The following is a 20,264-nucleotide window of genomic DNA, read 5'->3' as shown; positions in this document are numbered from 1 at the left end:
AATTTCATATAGCAACAACGCTAGATATCTCGGAATGAATCTTGATGCAAAATTTCGCTGGAAGGAATATATAAAGAAGAACTCGAATTGAAATAGAGGAAAATGTATTGGGTAATTGGAGGAAAATCACAATTACAGTACATAATAATTTGCTATTATATAAGTAAATACTGAAACCTATATGGACATACGGAGTTCAATTATGGGGATGTTCTGCAAAGAGTGACATAAACAAAATACAATTTTTAGAAGGAAGGCCTAAGAGGTATTGTGGGCGCATCTAAATACTATAGGACTGATTACCTACATCGAGACCTTCAGATACCCACAGTCAGTCAAGAAATCAAGAGAATTGCAAGGGGGCATGAGGAAAGACTCCATTCTCATGAGAATATTGAAGTATTACAACTTTTGGATACCACCAGAACAGGACACAGACTCAAAAGAATCAAACCATCTGATCTTGTGTAGTGTTGTGTAGTGAGGTGCATATATTAACATTATTTCACCAGAGACTGAGATAGGGCCGATGGGCCCTCTTAGTTATATACCTAGATTTAAGTTATCATAAAGACAAATTGTAGGTTAGACGGAAACATCAAGTAAAAATGCAATAATTAAATAATAAAAAAATACACATTTGCAAATTAAACTCCTAGGTAATATACCGCTAAGAGAGTAAACATGATAGAGAGCCTCCTAAAGCAGTAAAAAGTAAAAAGCTGCCAGGTGAATATTGTTGTTAAACTCATTAGCTACTAAAAACTAGCCCATATGTCAGTGGTTAACTATCAAGTCATTTTCCGTCGATTGAGAGCCTTAAAAAGAAGGACGAAGGACGACTAAAGCCTAGAGATGTTCAACAATGTTTTAGAAGACGAAAGCAGTTTCTCTACAACAATTCCAAGCGAAAAACAACATATTTCCACATTAATGACGAAATAATGGGATGAATGTGTATATGATAGTTGCTAAAACTGTTTAAAATGATTTAGCCGGACATTAAACGACCGCTATATCAGTAATAACATGACAAAACATCTTGTGATATGGTCATTCGTATGTGATCGAAGAAGCTAAAACTAATCTTGAAACGCTAAAATGGTACAAAATATCCCACCTATCCCACCCGGAGTATCCGGCAAATTGCTTCTTCGGATAATTATCTACTCCAGGCAATACCATAGTCATTGCAGTCGATAAAATAATGTTTTGAGAAGGTTCACACCACATATTAAACAATTAAGTTTAGTAAAACTTGAGACATCAGGTTAACGATCTCGAACATTAGTTTCGAGTCACTAAAAGTCACTAAAAGGACGTCATTAAACAGGTCATAAAAACTTTGAAAAATTTTCTCAAGGGCATATTCTTAAAAAGTTAAGCTTTGAGCATATTAAAAAAACCGATTTCATCAAATTTCTAGACTAGAACTAGACTATTTCGTTGACAAAAATTAATTTAGGTAGTATATTATGAATACATGTTGTTTCTATGGTAGGTCAATTTAAAAGTCCCCGGCCTGACACATAGATGGCGCTACTAGGATTAAATCCATTCATCTTTTAGTTAGCCCTAACTCAAGAGATATATGTATAAATTTGACAGCTGCCGGATCATTAGTTTGTGAATTAGAGCATTTTGAGTGAAACAACTTTTGTTATTGTGAAAAAAATGGATAAAAAAGAATTTCGCGCGTCGATAAAATATTGCTTTTTTAAGGGAGAAAAATACAATTGAAGCAAAAACGTGATTTGATGCCGAATTTTGGGACACTGCCCCAGGAAAATCAACCGTCAAGGATTGGTTTCTTAATTTTGGACGTGGTGAAATTAGTACCGAAGACAGTGGACGCAGTGTACGCCCAAAAGAGGTTGTTATCAACGAAAACATAAAAAAACCAAAAAATGATTTTGAATGACGTATCAACTGAACGTGTACATGAAATCATTCACGAATATTTGGGAATGAGAAAGCTGTGTGTAAAGTGGATGCCGCGCGAGCTTACTTTTGACCAAAAACAAATACGAGTTGATGATTCGGAGCGATGTTTGAAGATGATCAAGCGTAATAAACCCAAGTTTTTGCGTCGATATGTGACACCAGATGAAAAATGGCTCCATCATTTCACTCCGAAGTCCAATCGACAGTCATCCGAGTGAACTGTACACGATGAATCCGCTCCAAAACGTGGGAAAACGCAACAGTCGGCTGGTAAGTTTATGGCATGTGTATTTTGGGATGCGCATGGAATAATTTTCATTGATTATCTGGAAAAAGGAAGGACCATCAATAGTGACTATTACATAGCGTTATTTGACCACTTGAAGGACGAAATCGCCGAAAACGGCCGCATTTTAGAAAAACAATGTGCTGCTTCACCAAGACAATGCACCGTGTCACAAGTCAGTGGAAACGATAGCAAAAATTCATGAATTGGGCTTCGAATTGCTTCCTCATCCACCGTATTCTTCAGATCTGGCCCCCAGCGGCTATTTCCTGTTCTCAGATCTCGAAAGAATGCTCGTTGGGAAGATTTTTTCGTCAAATGAATAAGTGATTGCCGAAACTGAGGCCCATTTTGAGGCAAAGAACAACTGTTTTACTATGGTAGGCCGGGGACTTTTCAATTCATCTTATTGAAGTTATGTTAAATTGGGAGATGTCAGAGTTAAGGCAACTAACTCTAGGATTGAGCCCGCAGAATCGTTTGTGATATCTATCACAATTCTTGACGCATTATAAAACAGTTCAGAGTAAAATAAAATATTTTAGTTTTAAATCCTACATGTTCTATAACTTATGTGAATATAACGTTGCTACAGTACTGAACAGGCGCTCGGAGACTCATCCGTGAACCGTTTCCGGGATTTATGTAGGAAAGACAAGCTCAGCAATCTCAACAAGCACCAGCGCCAAAGACAAATGGTCGACAATTTCAAACTTATATGAATATTTAATGCCTTAAATTTTGTTCATAATTCAACTGTAAAATTTAATTAATTTTTCAGGTAAATACTATTACAAATTATTGTCTGTATTGTTTATTTAGATCATCACATAACTAAGTAATATTAATTATGGTTTAAAAATTAATTACTTTGTGATGATATAACTTTATATCATTCAAAATTTTGTTATACTTTATAAATTTTTAATTATCGATTAACAGTTTTGTAAATTTTATTGTATACCCCCGAGTACCTACCAAATTTTACCCCTTTTCTTAAATCTAATAAATAAATAATCAATCAAGTCAAATCGGACATGCTTTCATTGTTAAAATCATATAATTTTACTTCAAATCCAAGTCGATTTGAGTCATAAAATAATGTGAAATGAAAAGCACAAGTTACAACTACGACAACTGTATGTTTTACTCGTTTTCGACAAACGACAGTCAAGCAACGATCACTGTTCAGTTTTTTTCAGCATTTCGTTCGACAACTGTCACAAATTACATCTAAATTACTTCATGATAACATAAAACATGCTTTATGATTGGTTGTTGATTATGTGCCTGATGATGTGAATATCACACAGCACGATCATACATACACAACTGGTCCTAATACACAATCTTCACTACTAAGGCTTTCGGTAATGGCACTATCTAATTTTGTTTTTCTATTGAAATATATAACATATTTATAATAAATTTTATTATTCCCTAATTCATTTTATTTCGATAATTTTGTTATTCCAGTGTATAAACAATATACATATTAAATGTTATTATAAACTGATATATACTAATATTTAAAATGAAACTATTAATGTTTTTGTTTTACTTTTATATGAGAGTCTATACATTTCCAGTTTGTTTTGAATTATTTCTTATTAAGAAAAAGTTCCATATTTAGATTTTTTCAGTATATTATCACAATTTTTTACATAAATAATAATTAATCTATGTCTTATTTTAACAATGACTCAATTAATTGTATAAAATTTACTTTCATAATAATATGAATTTATGTTAGAATTATATTATGAATAATCTTAAATAAAACTAGACTTTGAACAAAAGGACAAAAAAGGAAAATTAATGAAAATACTTATTTTCTAATTTACTAAAGAAGCATTTTCAATATAATATTAGTTTATCTTCCTTCAAATTTTTAATAACATTTATTTTGTTGCTTCTGAAAATTCCTAGTTTCTTTTTAAGGACTTGTATTATACTATTTCTCATAAGAGTATAATTAATAGTTAAATAGTACTTAACTACTAGAGGGTCGAAGGTATAGAAGTAAGAACAACTCCAAATTTTTCTTTTTTTTTTGATTTGGAATTTTGTAGCACATCTTAGGTCATATTTGTTTTTTTATAATTTGGCTACAATTTTATGTATGGGAACCTATTCTATATATCTTAATTTTATGATTATAAATTTGATTTATTTCCTCTGTCAGTCTATCTTTGTCAAAAATAGTAATTCATTTCAAAATAAAAGTGTTCTTTTTGCTTTAGTTCTAAAACATTATATAATTTAGATAAAACAGAACAGGGTGGAGAAAAAATAAGGGAGAATAAATATATTAGAATATTAGTATATAGATAATAATTTGTTTTAAGTAATAAGTATTTTTGGCATTGTCTTGTAAATTGTAAGTAAATTAGCTAGTGCTTTTTGAATATTACTTTATTAATTACTTCCATATATTTCTACAATTATTTTCTATGCTCTAGTAACTTGGAGTACATAACTACTAAGTATACAAATATAGAATATACAGGACTATTATAATAATTATATTCTTTGTAATTGAGTTATAATTAAATATATTTTTCAACTTTCAATTTCGAAAATAATTATTTCGAACAGTTGCTTTTTAAAAGAAGTTGTTTTTATATTAAAAACATACAGGTGGTTTTTTTTTGGGTGTTGTTTTCTTGACTAGAGTTTAGACCCACTGAATTTAATTCTAATAATAATTAGTTGATATTGTTTTGTAAAAAGTAGGTAAATTAGGTAGTATTTCTTAAATATTACTTATTATATATTCTTAAAAAATAATTACTAAATTATTAAAATTATTATTCAAAATTATTTTTTATGTTTTGACTTTTAACAGACAACTATTTCAAATAACATGGAGTTTGAGTTTGAAGTAGAAAGTATCTTTAAGGGTTTGTTTTTTAAATAGAGGATCATGTAGTTGGTACTTCTTGTATATTATTGTTGAATATGAATATGGTTGCTGGAGTTTATAATTACTCTATAAAATACGTCGTAGAAATTTAATAATAATTTATCCATAGATAGGTAGTCTTCGAATAATAGTTAATCTTATCATTTTGCCAATTACTTCTCTTTATTCCAATATGACCTATAATATGTCTCTTCCTAATCTCTCAAATATCTCTAATATATGAACGCTAGGAATATTTTTATTATTTTAGGCTGAAATATGTTGTTGTATACCTCTCTCTTTTCGTAAACTGCTCTGTGATTCTGTCAATACCTTATCAACAGAGAACTTTAAACATTGCGCAGAATAGTAAACCCTGTATAACAGTTCCTTTTGTCTTCCTTTTTATGTATCGGAACTAGAGTGTCATTTCTCAATCCAGCGAGTTTCCTTATTTTTCTTATATTGCATTGTACATTTCTAATAATGTTTCTTAGGGATTAAAGGCTAATTGGAAAATAAAGCTGAAGTTACCGATAAATTACTTTTCAAAATATAGTTTTTAGATATTTTTATAAGTAAATATTACTTTACTCTTGTTTTGTATATATTAAATTATAAGCCCTAAGTTGATTGAGAAGAACAACATTTATATCAAATGTATATGATTAGATAGTGCCAATTACCATCAAGTTAACTACAATAAATCTGCACCTGCTTCTGTGCCATCGCCTGCATCTGTTGGAACATGGCTCGTTCTTCCTCTTTACCTGGAACATAAGCGACATCACGCGGTATTAGTCCTAACAAAGAACTGGTGCGCCCCCTGACGGGGAACCATGCCGTTAGTTCGACCACAGAAATCAACAGCCACCACGTTACGTTACGTACGCGCGATTATGTCAAAGTCTCTCGTCTGATAGCTGAAATATCTGTGGTAGGCCACACACTAGATGATGGTACGACCAAAATGTAGGATGAGTATATGCTGGAGCTATTGGGCGCTGAACTGATGAATGAGCTCAAGAAAATAATACCAAAGTTGCAATATTCGTTTATTTTAAATCATATGATATTGATTAAGGTTCAATTACTATTGGTCATGATGTAATAAAAATAAATTTAATACAATTTTCATTTCAATGAATAAAATATAATTAAGAAATATGGACTGTTGTAACTGTATATACGGTCTGAATATATATAAAATATGTTCTACAAAAAATACTGTAAACATAAAAGGTTATTTTTAATAACCTCAAATTATTAGTTGAAATATAAATAGACAATTTAACAATAGATGTTATTGTATTTCTTGTGGATATAAAACAAATTAAATATTGATTATGATGCTTAATCCTGAGAATTTAATAATAGATTGCAATTCATGTTTACCATTATAAAGGCAACCTATATCCAAGGCAAAAAAAATTGAACAAATGTTTTTAGATGAACTGTTTCGAAGAATATTTCACATTTTTCTCTCACAATCTATAAAATTTTCAAGGACATTATAAGGACATTATAAACGAATTTAATAGGTTATTATGAAGGAAAACAACGACCAAGCAATAAATAGTTTTTCGAAATTTAAGCTACTGAATTTAAGTAACATTTAAGTAACATCCTTTGATATAAACAGTAAATAAACCATGCGTATAATATTAGCTCCTTAAAAATGTGTATTATGGCCACCTTTAGGGTAAAAACCCTTCTACAGTTCACATAAAAAGGAAAATATAGAGTCAAATATGCCACATTTCGTTTAACCTACTCTCAAAGGTCTGTCTGTCTATCTGTCTCAAAGGAAATAGTGCGGAATAAAAACAGGCATCAATAACTAAACTTATATCTTATCTTATATAAATCGGCAAAAAGGCAGAATAAATTATATAAGGGAAATTTTGATAAAATATTTATTAATAAGTTTAAGTTGAATTTGAATGAAAATAATTTGTATTAGTCTGTAAATAGTGATGTTAATTATTTAGTGGAACAACAGTACATCTGAATACGAAATTATCTTTTTCCATTAAGACAATATAGATACTGCAATGAAACAGCAGTAGAAACATTTATAAACAGGATTAAAGTTATTTCTACATCCTATATACTTCCCAGATTTAACAGCCAGCGATTGCTTCATATTTTCAAATATGCAAAATGGAAATTCGAAATACGAAGAATCTTTGGACTAAGGAATTGAATAATGGATTAGTGAATACAATTCATAGAGGGCTTTTAAAGTCACAAAATATTATATATATAACTGGTTTCATGAAGCTTGAACTTATAGAAATTATAAAACAATAATGATCGGTTACTAATGCATTAACATATTAAGCTGAAAAAAATAAGGATAGAGAGTGATACTTAGTTCAATCGTAAAACCATACGTTTTAATAGTTAAATTTAAAATGCTATAATTTTGCTCAAAATAGGGTTTAATGAAAAAAAATCGCCATTGAAGCAAAGAATTTCTTGTAGAGTATTGACACAATTACTACAGCGATCCTTAGAAGGAAATCTTCTTCAGAGACTTACCATTTATTCGCGGAAACACAAAGACAGAAATAGATAATATCATATTAAACTGTATTTTTTAGAGCTTTTAACTAAAGAAGAATATAACAGTGTGTTAACTGGACGCTTAAAATAATATATTTTGGATTTTCAATTTTTTTTTTGACGAGCTGCATATAATGCGATATATATAGTCAATATAATCATTGCCTAAATATTCTAGAGTTAGATGTTATTTCATAATATCAGATCTGAGTCAGTAATCATTAAGGTGTCGCCTTTCGCCTTTGCATTGCTTTTGAACTTAGTAGTGGAGACAATTATGTGAAAAGTTTCTGAAAACAGACATGAAGTTTAACATGATGCCACAAACTTCTTGACCGATCTGACAACTTCTTAAAACTTCTAGCATTCTTCATGATATAGTTCGCATTTTGCAGAGCGATGTGACTTGAGAATGTAGAAATATCAAATTATTTACAGCTAATAGATCTCTTACTATGTAGATCAATTGCGGTAGAGTTCAAGTATTTAGTATCAGTAACACAAGATAATAAAGTGGCATATAGTGCCGAAGTAACATACTCAATTGGCCAAGCTGCAGGAACTTTTGATTCTTTAAGATGGTATATATGAAAGAGAGGAAATCTTACAATCTCTACTAGAATTCTCTTCCACGCTCTTATTTTGCCAATCCTTATTGCCTGTATAACTTGGATATTTCAACACTGTTAGAGTGTGACGTCTGTAAGCCTAAGATGTTTGAAATGCAGTGCTTAAGACAAATTTGTATGTTTGTCTTCAATATCATATTGGAAATGAAATTATTCACTTAAGATGAGAAACTCAGGATATAGATTTTGTACTGAAGAAAAAACACAGAGACAGAGGTTAGAGTTAAGTTAAGCCATCACTGTTTCGTTAAAATTGTAAAAACATGTCATATTTCGAATAAATTCATCAGAATCAGAAGGTTTGTATGAAACTCTTATTAAACTGTTTCCAAGAGTATTTATTTTTAAATGAAATTTCTAGCAAATAATGGATTTAAGTATGTGAAGAAACACCCAACTAGTGGAAGACGATAAGAAGACTGTCAATATTAAACGTAAAATCCCTTCCTGGAGTAGTCTGCCCCAGTAAAGTTCGATAACTAAATATAACTAAGTCATATAATTATATGTATATCTACAAAACATATTAAGATATTGCTAACGAATTTAATAAAACAGTCATTAATGAAACCACAGAGTAATGATTTAAATATTATTTCAATAACAAAAATATATAAAATTAATATATGATATGGATTTCAATTCATGACCAATGATAAGTCTATACTATTATATAACGATATGTTTTAAAATCGAACGAATATTGTAACAATTTAATTTTAAATTGGTACTTATTGTATCAAATTGCACGCTGTATCTTATTTATTTCATATTATTTGTACTTGAATGGTTATAAGTTTTCTACAAGTTTCATACAACTTTAACAAACAAAAAATCCGGATTTTTGGGTTATATGGCGTACATTTTCTTTATGGCCAAATAAGGAAACATATGACATAAAACATATAAGAATATAAGCCTTGTATTACATTTTCATAGCTAAACTTAGCTCTGTTATATAATACATATAAAGTACAATGTAGCATAATAATTTTGTGAAAATACTAATCCTCTCCTTTATTAGGAATATCAGGATAATATTTTAAAACTTCACTAAAGAACACACTCATATATATTGGAGTAGGCAATAGCCAAGTAATATTTAATAATTATTTTAAAATATAACATTAATTTGAAACGTTATATTTGGATTTAATGTCCATTAATAATTAATAATTGGTACAATAAAATTAATCAAATTTAAAAATCAATCAATCTTGCCCAAAATAACTAAATCCTATTATATAACTTAACAGATATTAAACTCTTAAAATTAGGGTTAATATTTGTTTGAAGTTTATTTGAAGATAGTTATTTTGAAGCAAGCTTTATGTTTTTAACAGGGTTTTACAGACAGAAACAAATAGTAATCGGAAGAGGTATTAAGAGTCACTACTTGATCGGGTTACCAAAGATATGTGTATGTGACCAAGTACTCTAGTGATCGCCGGTTTTTTTAAAAAGCGTGTCTTCTCAATCGCTTTTGCTGATGATAGAAGTAAGTCAAAGTAAAGATTTGGCAAGTTTCGAGTAGAACAGGAGAAACAATTCCTTTCCAAACCCATGGAACAGTTCAACGTCACCTTTCTTCGCATCAATGCGGAGTTTGCAGTCCATTGTGAAGCGACTTACAAGTGAAGACTTGGTTCATTATCTATTCAAATATTGGTCTTCTTTTCCTCTTAATTTTTCGACCAGGACGGGTTCACAAAAAAGCAAACCAATTGTGACACTGGCGTTTCCTTTAACACTCATCATCATAAGCATCGTACAATTTTTAACAGGTCTGAGCTGATTTTTTCCTTTAAGTTAAAGTAAAACAGTAAGGCATGATGAAAAGTATCAGAAAAGTACATATTCAAAGGGTAATAGCTTTTAACGGGGTAAACGAATAGCATCTGTCGATGAATTATGTCTAGAGTTTTCTATGGACCTTTTTAACTCTATGGTATGCCTTCATTGAATAAGTATTTCAGTAGATATATGGCTTCAAACCATTTATTACAGAAATAAACACTAACTTTTCCCTAAAAGCAATAGTAGTAAAAAACTGTCTCTATAAGAAGGATTTTAAACTATATTTTCTTATGCATCTTTTGGACAGCGTGACGTGCTGAACTATTGAGAAAAATAACTATATAGGTCAAATTTAGAGAATCAAAGCTAACTTAGCAACGCATCTGAAGTATGTAGTCTATCATTGATGCCGAAAATGTAAAATATCACTGTTTTTTCACTGTATCACTGTAATTCTACATTTTATTCTTCTCCTAATTTTTATTCTTATCTATCTTTTAACCTTTAAATGAAAAGACAGGCTTATTTCAGTATCTTATTTTGGTCATCATTGTTATCAGAAATAAATATTAGGTGCTTGCATGTATTCTGATCATTTTTTGCTTTAGAAACGGATTTATTAAGAAATATTTATGCAGTATAAATCAGTAAAAAAATTTCATCAACTTCTGTAACTTTTTGGCAATATCCGTAGGCCGTATCGAAAGAAGGATATTGGTTTGGCAGTGAAACAATCATCTATCCTTTTCCGCACTTTTTCAGCATTTTGAAATAGTATGCAACTCTCCTGCCGTGATTGTCGTAGTCTTCATAGCTAATCACAATACGCCACAGAAAATTCTTCTAACCTTCTAATCTTTAAAATATGTATAAAAATGTCAAAACCATCGAATTTAACATTTAGGTAATGTTGCTTAACAGTTGTTAATCAATGGAAATCGCAATAAGTCGAAATTGTAAGATATGGAAGTACCTGATTTATTAAAAAATCCAGACATATAAATTATATCAGATAATTCAAACATATGCTTATATACTGTAAGATCGTAAACATATGACTTTCCTTATTTAGAGCCATATCAAAATAACTGATATTTAATATAAAATCAATTAATTAATTGTAACTTGTAGAAAACTTGTATAATCCTTACGCGGACGATATTCCTGCAGGTAAAAATGCTGTAAGTAAAAAATGAATACTAAACAGAATAGGAAGTATCTATAGTGGATGTGCCAGGACAAAGCGAAATAACACTTATATGACAGACAGACTACTACATTGACTCACCCATGCCTTTGTTCTGGAGCATCTCCAACAATTTCTTGATACTTTCGTCTCGGGCCTGAAGTGTCTGCTTTTGCGTTTCTATTCGTAATTCCAGCTCCTGCAAAAATACGTTCAAAAACACTTCAGTCCTCCGGTCGAATTAGCGACAATATAATTAAGTTTCTAGCTAACAATTTCTTATTTGAAAATCAAAGTGATTCGATTTTTGATTAATGTTTATGTTTATTCAGTATAAGTTGATTTCAATTTAAAAAATTCTAATTAAAATAATAATAGGATAACAATCGACCATTACTGTAATTGTTACTTATTTAGTTATATATCACGTTTATTTTCTTAAACAATTTTGTTTACTTGTCTATATATCAATCGGTTTAGCAAAAATTTACCTCCTTTTCTGAGAAAAATGGGGCCACCTGGAGGCGCAAAATGCAGCATGATTAAAGCTTAGATCGAGGGAGAATCTTTAGACCTAAATGTAATATGTGATACAAATAAGAAAATTCTAATAAAATGAAATATGCTCAAATGAAGCAACCACGAATAGTCGTTGATGGATAAACAAAAGCCATGGAAGGCAATTGAATATTGAGCTAGCCGTAAGGGTGAGATCGCAGAGTGGAATCAATAAGCAAAAATGAACCACGATGCAATTTTATATACAAATTTTAGACAAGGAATTATTGTTTTATTCAGTTTGGTCTATTAATAATAAACTTGTATGAATTATTTTAATTATTTACTTTATAGACCTAAGTTTTTAAAAATCAATAGTTAATTTAATATTGCAAATACATTCCTTTAATATGCATTCCTAAATTGTAAAAAATAAATTACGTAATTGTGTCCATCATTGTTTTAGTATAATGTTAAAGTCAACTATCAATTTCGAAACTTTTTTATTCATATATTCTTTGTTTTAATATACAACAATGATTACATTGTGTTTATAACATAAAAGTAAAGAAAGATGTATGCTGATGCTCTGAAGTTGTTGCTATTTATTATGACTATCAGTGATGTAGTAATTTATACTTATCAATACTTTGGCTGAAGTTGTAAATATACATAATATAAAACGTCGTGCAACAAAGGAGCCACTGTCAATGATTTATATTGATTTAAATCCAAAAGAAAATAATAAACATGTTTACGAGATTAAGTATTTGGACCACAATGTCATTAAATGTGAGCCACCGAACACAAAAAGAATCATACCACAATGCGCCAGATGCCAAGCATATGGGTATAACACAACATACTGTCGCAAGTTGTATAGGTGCGTGAAATGCACAGAAGAGCATACGACCAATAATTGCATACGAAAAATACGTGACGACAAAGTAAAATGCGCCAACTGTGACGGTGACCATCCTGCAAATTATAGGGGATGCCTCGTCCATAAAGCGTTGCAACAAAAACTGTATCCAGCACTGAGAGAAAAAAGAAACTTACAGCCACCAAAACCATCTAACTCTCCAAAAAGCACCAATACAACATCATCATATCTCATATGCACACGCATAACCAACAGTCAGATCCAACCTAATACGCAGACAACGACAATCACCATTGAATCACTAAGTACTATTAGTAGTAAAGTAAAAACCAACTGACCATTATTTAGAGAAAAGTTAAGCAGTTTTTATCACTTTTTTACCTCTCAAAACAGAAAGAGATACAGAAATAGCAGCAAAAAATATAACAAAAACTGTACAAGAGGTCGTATGGTACGCAACACCTAATAGAGCGACATATCAAAACTTTAATTATACTTATATTTCATTCAAAAATTAAACAAAAAATTGCTGAAAAGAGAAAACTGCGAAAAACCTGGTAACAAATCAGATCAGAATAAATTCAATAAGGCCACAAAAGGGTTGAAGGAGACAATAAATAAGGAACAAAATCAAGGAATTCAACAATATTTAGAAAACTTAACGCCAATTGATGCAACGGAATATTATCTGTGGAAAGTAACAAAAAAGATTAAAAACCTCAACAACATAATCCACCCATTAAAATTGACAACAATACCTGAGCTAGGAATGATAAAGATAAAGCGGAAGTTTTCTCTAAACACTTAAAAACCGTATTTAATCCGTACCGATCTGAAATACCCGCAAGAAAAGAAAATAACATAATTGACTTTTTTAACACTCCGTCTCAAATGGATCTGCCACATAAGAAATTTACTGTTAAGGAAGTAAAACAAACAATACTTAAAGAAATCAATGATAAAAAGCTTCCGCTTTTGACCCAATTACTGGAAAAATCTTGAAAGAGCTCTCAGGAAATTGCATCAAATTAATAACATTCATTCTTAATGCTATGTTAAGACTTAATTATTTTCCTAGCACATGGAAAGTGCTCAAAACATTATGATTTTTATACCTGGAAAAAAATCAGAAGACGTCTCCTCTTATCATCCTATAACCCTGTTACCTATCATCTCAAAATTTTTCGAAAAACTATACATTAAGAGATTAAAATTAATCGCAGAGGAGAGAAATATTATTTCAGACCATCAATTTGGCTTCCGTAATAAGCACGAAACAACATAACAAATAGATAGATTAGTCAACCAAATTAACAAATACTTGACCAATCAAAAAAATTGCTCTGCTGCATTTCTCGATATTTCTCAGGCCTTCAACAAGGTGTGGCACACTGGACTGTACGGCACATTGAAAAAGCTTTTGCCCCATACCCACTTTCAATTGCTGAAATCGTACCTCTCAGACATACATTTTATTGTCAAACAGGGTGACGAATACATTGACCTACAGCCCATATATTCGGGTGTTCTCGGCCCATTGTTATATCTTATGTATACAGCTGACCCACCGAACTCACGAATCATTACTGTTGCAACATGTGCTGGCGATACTGCAGTTTTATCATCACACGAGGATCCAATATCAGCCACAAGAAACCTCCAACTTCATCTCAACAAAGTCGAATTGTGGTTGAAAACGTGACGTATAAAAGCAAATGAGATAAAGTCTACCCATATGACATTCACCCTTTGCAGAAGAACATGTCCCTCAAAAAATTGTATAATCATGAACTTCCGCAAACAGACAGTGTTAAATATCTGGGAATGCATTTTGATCGACCTCTGACTTGGGAAAACATATAGTGACAAAACGCGAACAGCTTGGGCTTAAACTAAACCAAATCTATTGGCTGATATGGCGTAAATATACATTATTATTAGATAACAAGGTTTTGCTGTATAAGTCAATACTTAGGCCCATCTGGACCTATGGTATTGAACTGTGGGGTACTACTAGCAAATCTAACATAGATATCCTCCAGAGGTACCGGAATAAAGTATTGCGAGTCATCGTCGATGCCCCATATTACATGTCCAACAAATTGATTTAACGCGATATCCACATAGAACCCTTAACGAGTGTGGTTCGAAGTGCTAGTGCGAAGTACTCTGAAAGACTATTAGTACATCCTAATACCCCTGCCAAACAGTTAAATGTGCGCTATGACAGTGAAGTGCGTAGGCTCAAACGCAAACTACCATACGAACTGGTTAATAGACACCTAGAGTGAGATTTAATAATCTCTAGAATAAGCTAGAATAGTTTTTAGAATAAGTTAGGATAGAGTTTGAATAAGTTAGAATAGTATCTAGAATAAGATTTTGATCATTTGTTGTACAGCAAATCATTTACTGAAGTGATCTTCTACATGTTAGGATGGCTAGATTATATAACGGAAATCAAACAATAATAATTATTGCCCACGGGCAGATTGTTGACGTTCCAAGAGATTAATAAAAAAAATACTTTATTGTATCTTAATGGAAATTAAATTTGATTAAATGCCATTTAAAGAGTTTCAGTGAGTGTTAGATTTTGGGCTAGTTATTTTAATATGTCTTAATATACCGACTTTTATTATTTTAACTAACGTTATATATCAAATACATTTATGATCTTACATTGTAAATTCTGCGAAAACAAGTTTTAGTAACATATCATTTTTAAGTTATTTCCTTTACTCTATTATGGGACAAACATCAATAGAGAACTTTATAAATTATGGAGTTAAAAATAGTTTTTTAATAATTTTTTATTAATACAATAATATTAAAAATAAAGAACCGAGGTAAGGTTAGATAAAAAATATTATACATAGTAGAAAGTCAGATAAATTTCGTAAGTAAGATAATGAATCTAAATGTGAAATACCATTGTCTAACAAAGATAGAGTTAAATCGCGAGTCCTTCATGGTAACTATGTATAATGGATTTTAAATATATAACCTATCTTTATTTACAGATTTGTTTTGCATTACCACTCAGATATGAAAATACGAATACAAGTTTAGCATGCGCAGAAGTCAATCTGTGTACGTTAGTAGAACAAGAATCTACAAAAAGAACAAGTGAGAAAAAACATATTTTTTTACTGTTTTCAAATTAAACTGAAAAACATAACATGTGTTTAATTACAGCTTTGTTTAAGGAAAACTCGAGTCAGTTCAGCACCAGTAATAAATGATGCCGAATTTATTAAATTCACCATTATGATCAAACCAAACAAAGCTTTGGAGGTACTATAATTTTGTAGCAAATAAAGCAACAGCTTGACTTGATTTGATACTAAATTTGTGAACAAAATTTAATGAAAGAACACACCTTAGTAACATTTTATACCAGGAAATATTTGAATTCTTCAATAACAAGAAATTCTTTGGATAATCCTGAACAAAATACTGTATTTAAGAATAATTAAGTGTTGTTTCTTTTTGGTGGATTAAGGGGGTCAATAGAGTTGCATGGGGTAAAATATTTTCCATTGCTACATCTAGCTTATATGGACAAGTTCATATATACATTGTGTTCCAACATACGTTGTATATATAAGGCAAGTCATATTTATGATAATGCAAAAATTTCATATTTGTTGAAAACGGAAATTGTAAAATTTGATAGCTTTTGCAATATATCCATTTGATAGTATTTAAGAAATATATGTCCACAATATACTAATAGGGGATCAGCTGTCACTTAGAATTATTTTTACATTTATTTTCATGGGATATTTTATTATGGAAATAATAAATTATTCATTTATGCACACTGAAGGAGAAACAGAACTTCAAATTTCAAATTTGACACGATTAAAGTTATACAGGGGGAGAATTTTTAGGCCTAAATGTTTGTGTAATATGCGCTTCAAATAAGTAAATTCTAATAAAACGAAATACTCCCAAATGATTCAACCAAGAATAGCCGTTGATGGATAAGTGAAACCCATGGAAGGCAAATGAAAGTTGAGCTAGCCGCAATGTTGTTACAATGCTCAGTGGTATAGTAATTTAAACTTATTAATATATTAAATTAAATGCCATTTAAAAATTGTTAGTGGGTGTTGGTTTTCGAGAAGGTTATTTTAATATGGCTTGATATACATACATTTACAATTTTAATTAATGTTATACATCAAATACATTTCTGATCTTACATTGAAAGTTATGAGAAAACAAGTTTTAGTAACATATCATATTTAAATTATTCCCTTTTCTCTGATATGAGCGACACATTAACTTAATAAACTGTGGAGTTAATATTAGTTAAATATACAATAACAGGTCAATTGAAAAGTACCCAGCCTGACACATAGTTGGCGCTTCTATAATTAAATCCATATGTCTTTAATTAGCCCTAACTCTCAAAAGATAAGTGTATAAATATGACAGCTGTCGGATCATTAGCTTGTGAGTTATAGCGTTTTGACTGAAGCAACTTTTGTTATTGGAAAAAAATGGATAAAGAGGAATTTCGCTTGTTGATAAAATATTACTTTTTGAAGGGAAAACGTACAGTTGAAACGAACACTTGACTTGATGCTGTGTTTCCGGACACTGCCCCAGGAAACTCAACCATCAAAGATTGGTATGCTAAGTATAGACGTGGTGAAATGACCACCGAAGACGGTGAACGCAGTGGACGCCCAAAAGAGGATGTTACCGACGAAAACATTTAAAAAATCCACAAGACAATTTTTACAATGACCGTAAATTGAAATTGAATGAAATAGCAGATATTATAAAGATATCAATTGAACGTGTAGATCATATCATTTACGAATATTTGAGTATGAGAAAGCTATGTGCAAAGCGGGTGCCGCGCGAGCCCACTTTTTATCAAAAACAACGACGAGTTGATAATTAGGAGCAGTGTTTGAAGATAAGCCAGCGTAATAAACCCGAGTTTTTGCATTGATATGGAACAATGGATGAAACAAGGCAAACAAGTCCAATCGACAGTCATCCGTGTGGACTACACACGATGAAACCTCTCCAAAGTGTAGGAAAACGGAACAGTCAGCTGGTAAGTTTATGGCGTCTGTATTTTAGGATACGCATGGAATAATTTTCATTAACTACCTTGAACATGGAACGACCTCCAACAGCGACTATTACATAGCGTTATTGGACCGTCTGATGGACGAAATCCCCGAAAAACGGCCGCATTTGAAGAAAAAGAAAGTACTGCTTAACCAAGACAATGTGCAGTGTCACAAGTCAGTGAAAACGGTGGCAAGAATCTATGCATTGGTCTTCAAATTGCTTGCTCATCCACCGTATTCTCTAGATTTGTCTCCCAGCTGCTATTTCTTATTCTTGATCTCAAAAAAAATGCTCGCTGAAAGAAGAGGTGACAGCCGAAACTGAGGCATATTTTGAAGCAAAGAACAAATCGTATTACAAAAATTGTATCGAAAAGTTGCAGGGTCGCTGTAATCAATATATCACCCTTGAAGGGAATTATGTTAAATAAAAAAAAACTAATTTTGCGAAAAAAATGTGTTTTAATATTGTAGGCCGGCGACTTTTCAATTGTCCTGTTATAGATTATTAGTTAATATATTGGATAAGTTTTTTAATAATCTTTTATTATTATACTATCGCTGAAAATGAGCATGTTTGATAAGAAACTTCTTGGGTAATGTATTAAATCAGTTCTACAATGAAGATAAGATAAGAAAAGTGTTAGCTAAATTGGCATTTATATTATATCATATGTCAATATATTTATGTAAAATCGATACCAATCTTATATTATTTAAAATACCATTAATTTGTTATACAAATGTTAATATTTAGCACCATATAAAATCTAATCGGAATATTTTTATAGATAACAATACCACAATAATGCTTTATTTTCACTTAACAAAAGAAAAAGTGCCATCGAAAACATCGCTTTCTACACGGATATATTTACTATATTACTAACATGACTCGACAAAATGTAAATAAACCTCAGCTAAAATCAATATCCTCACCGTTTTATTATCATTTTCATGCAAATCAATACAAAAATGACTAATTATACGTGTCAGAGAAACGAAACCCATTCTGATTTTATTCGGGTCATATTTTATGATACCTGATGGTAATTGATTATTTTAGTCTTTGATAATCAAGTATGCAGGACACTATTAAATCTGTATCAGTCATTTCAATGTCAAATATTGTACATGGACATAATAAGGATTTAATTTATTTGCTTTGTTTGTTTAACATGTCAACTGAATAGTTCCCGGCGTGACTCAGAGATCGAGCAACCAGAATTAAATCCATATATTTTTTAGTTAGCCCTAACCTCAAAAGATAGGTGTATAAATTTGACTGACAGCTGTCGGATCATTAGTTTGTGAATTATAGCATTTTGAGTGAAGCAACTTTTGTTATTGTGAAAAAAATGGATAAAAAGGAATTTCGTGTCTTGGTAAAACATTGCTTTTTGAAGGAAAAAGTACAGTTGATGCAAAAACTTGGCTTCATGCCGAATTTCCGGACACTGCCCCAGGAAAATAAACTATCGAGGATTGGTATGCTTGTTGGAAGTTTAGACGTCGTGAAAGGACCACTGAAGACAGCGAACGCAATGGACGACAAAAAGAGGTTGTCACCGTGGAAAACATTAAAAAAATTAACAAAATGATTTTGAATGACCGTAAATTGAAAATGAGCGAAATAGCAGACACTCTAAAAATATCAACTGAACGTGTACATCATCATTCATGAATATTTGGGTATGAGAAAGCTCTATGCAAAGTGGGTTCACTTCTGACCAAAAGCAACGAGATATTGATGATTCAGAGCAGTGTTTGAAGATGATCAAGCGTAATAAACCATAGTTTTTGCCTCGATAGATGACAATGTCTCTATCATTTCACTCCGAAGTCCAATCGACAGTCATCCGAGTGAATAGTTGGCTGGCAAGGTTATGGCGTCTGTATTTTGGGATGCGCATGAAATAATTTTCATTGACCACTTTGAACAAGGAAGAACCATCAACAACGACTATTACATAGCGTTATTGGACTATTTGAAAGACTAAATTTCCGAAAAACGGCCGCATTTGGAGAAAATGAAAGTGCTGCTTCACCAAGACAATACACCGTGTCACAAATCAGTGAAAACGATGGCAAAAATCCACGAATTGGGCTTCGAACTGCTTCCTCATCCACCGTATTCTCCAGATCGGGCCACCAGCGACTATTTCCTGTTTTCATATCTCAAAAAATACTCGCTGGGAAGCAATTTTCATCGAATGAATAGGTGATCGATGAAACTGGGGCCTATTTTGAAGCAAAGGACAAATTGTACCACAAAAATGGTATTGAAAAGTTGGAGGGCTGCTATAATCTGTGTGTGTTCTTCAAGTCAATCTTCAAGTATATCACCCTGGAAGAGAATTATGTTGAATAGAAAAAACTAATTTTGCAAAAAATATGTTTTACTATAGTAGGCCGGGGACCTTTCAATTCACAGTTATATTACTAATTCTCATGATCTGTCAAGGAATT

The 20,264-nt window shown here is 31.3% G+C and overlaps 1 protein-coding gene across 4 annotated transcripts in view; it reads right to left on the bottom strand.

Annotated features, from left to right (window-relative positions):
• The window catches only part of brp (ELKS/RAB6-interacting/CAST family member bruchpilot), a 272,388-nt gene that overhangs the window by 128,993 nt on the left and 123,131 nt on the right, over positions 1 to 20,264 (bottom strand). For all 4 annotated transcript variants that reach the window (XM_076411147.1, XM_076411149.1, XM_076411150.1 and 1 more), the window contains 2 exons: positions 11,418 to 11,514; positions 5,850 to 5,905 (listed from right to left, as the gene is read on the bottom strand). In XM_076411147.1, the coding sequence (XP_076267262.1) occupies positions 5,850 to 5,905; positions 11,418 to 11,514 (153 nt within the window). The remainder of the gene's footprint in view (positions 1 to 5,849; positions 5,906 to 11,417; positions 11,515 to 20,264) is intronic.

The sequence above is a fragment of the Rhynchophorus ferrugineus genome, unplaced genomic scaffold (genome assembly GCF_030347505.1).
Source record: "Rhynchophorus ferrugineus isolate W39M unplaced genomic scaffold, kcgeb_rfMv2 rfM8, whole genome shotgun sequence".
In the NCBI taxonomy this organism is placed as follows: Eukaryota; Metazoa; Arthropoda; class Insecta; order Coleoptera; family Curculionidae; genus Rhynchophorus; species Rhynchophorus ferrugineus.
This window is presented reverse-complemented; position numbering and strand designations above follow the sequence as displayed.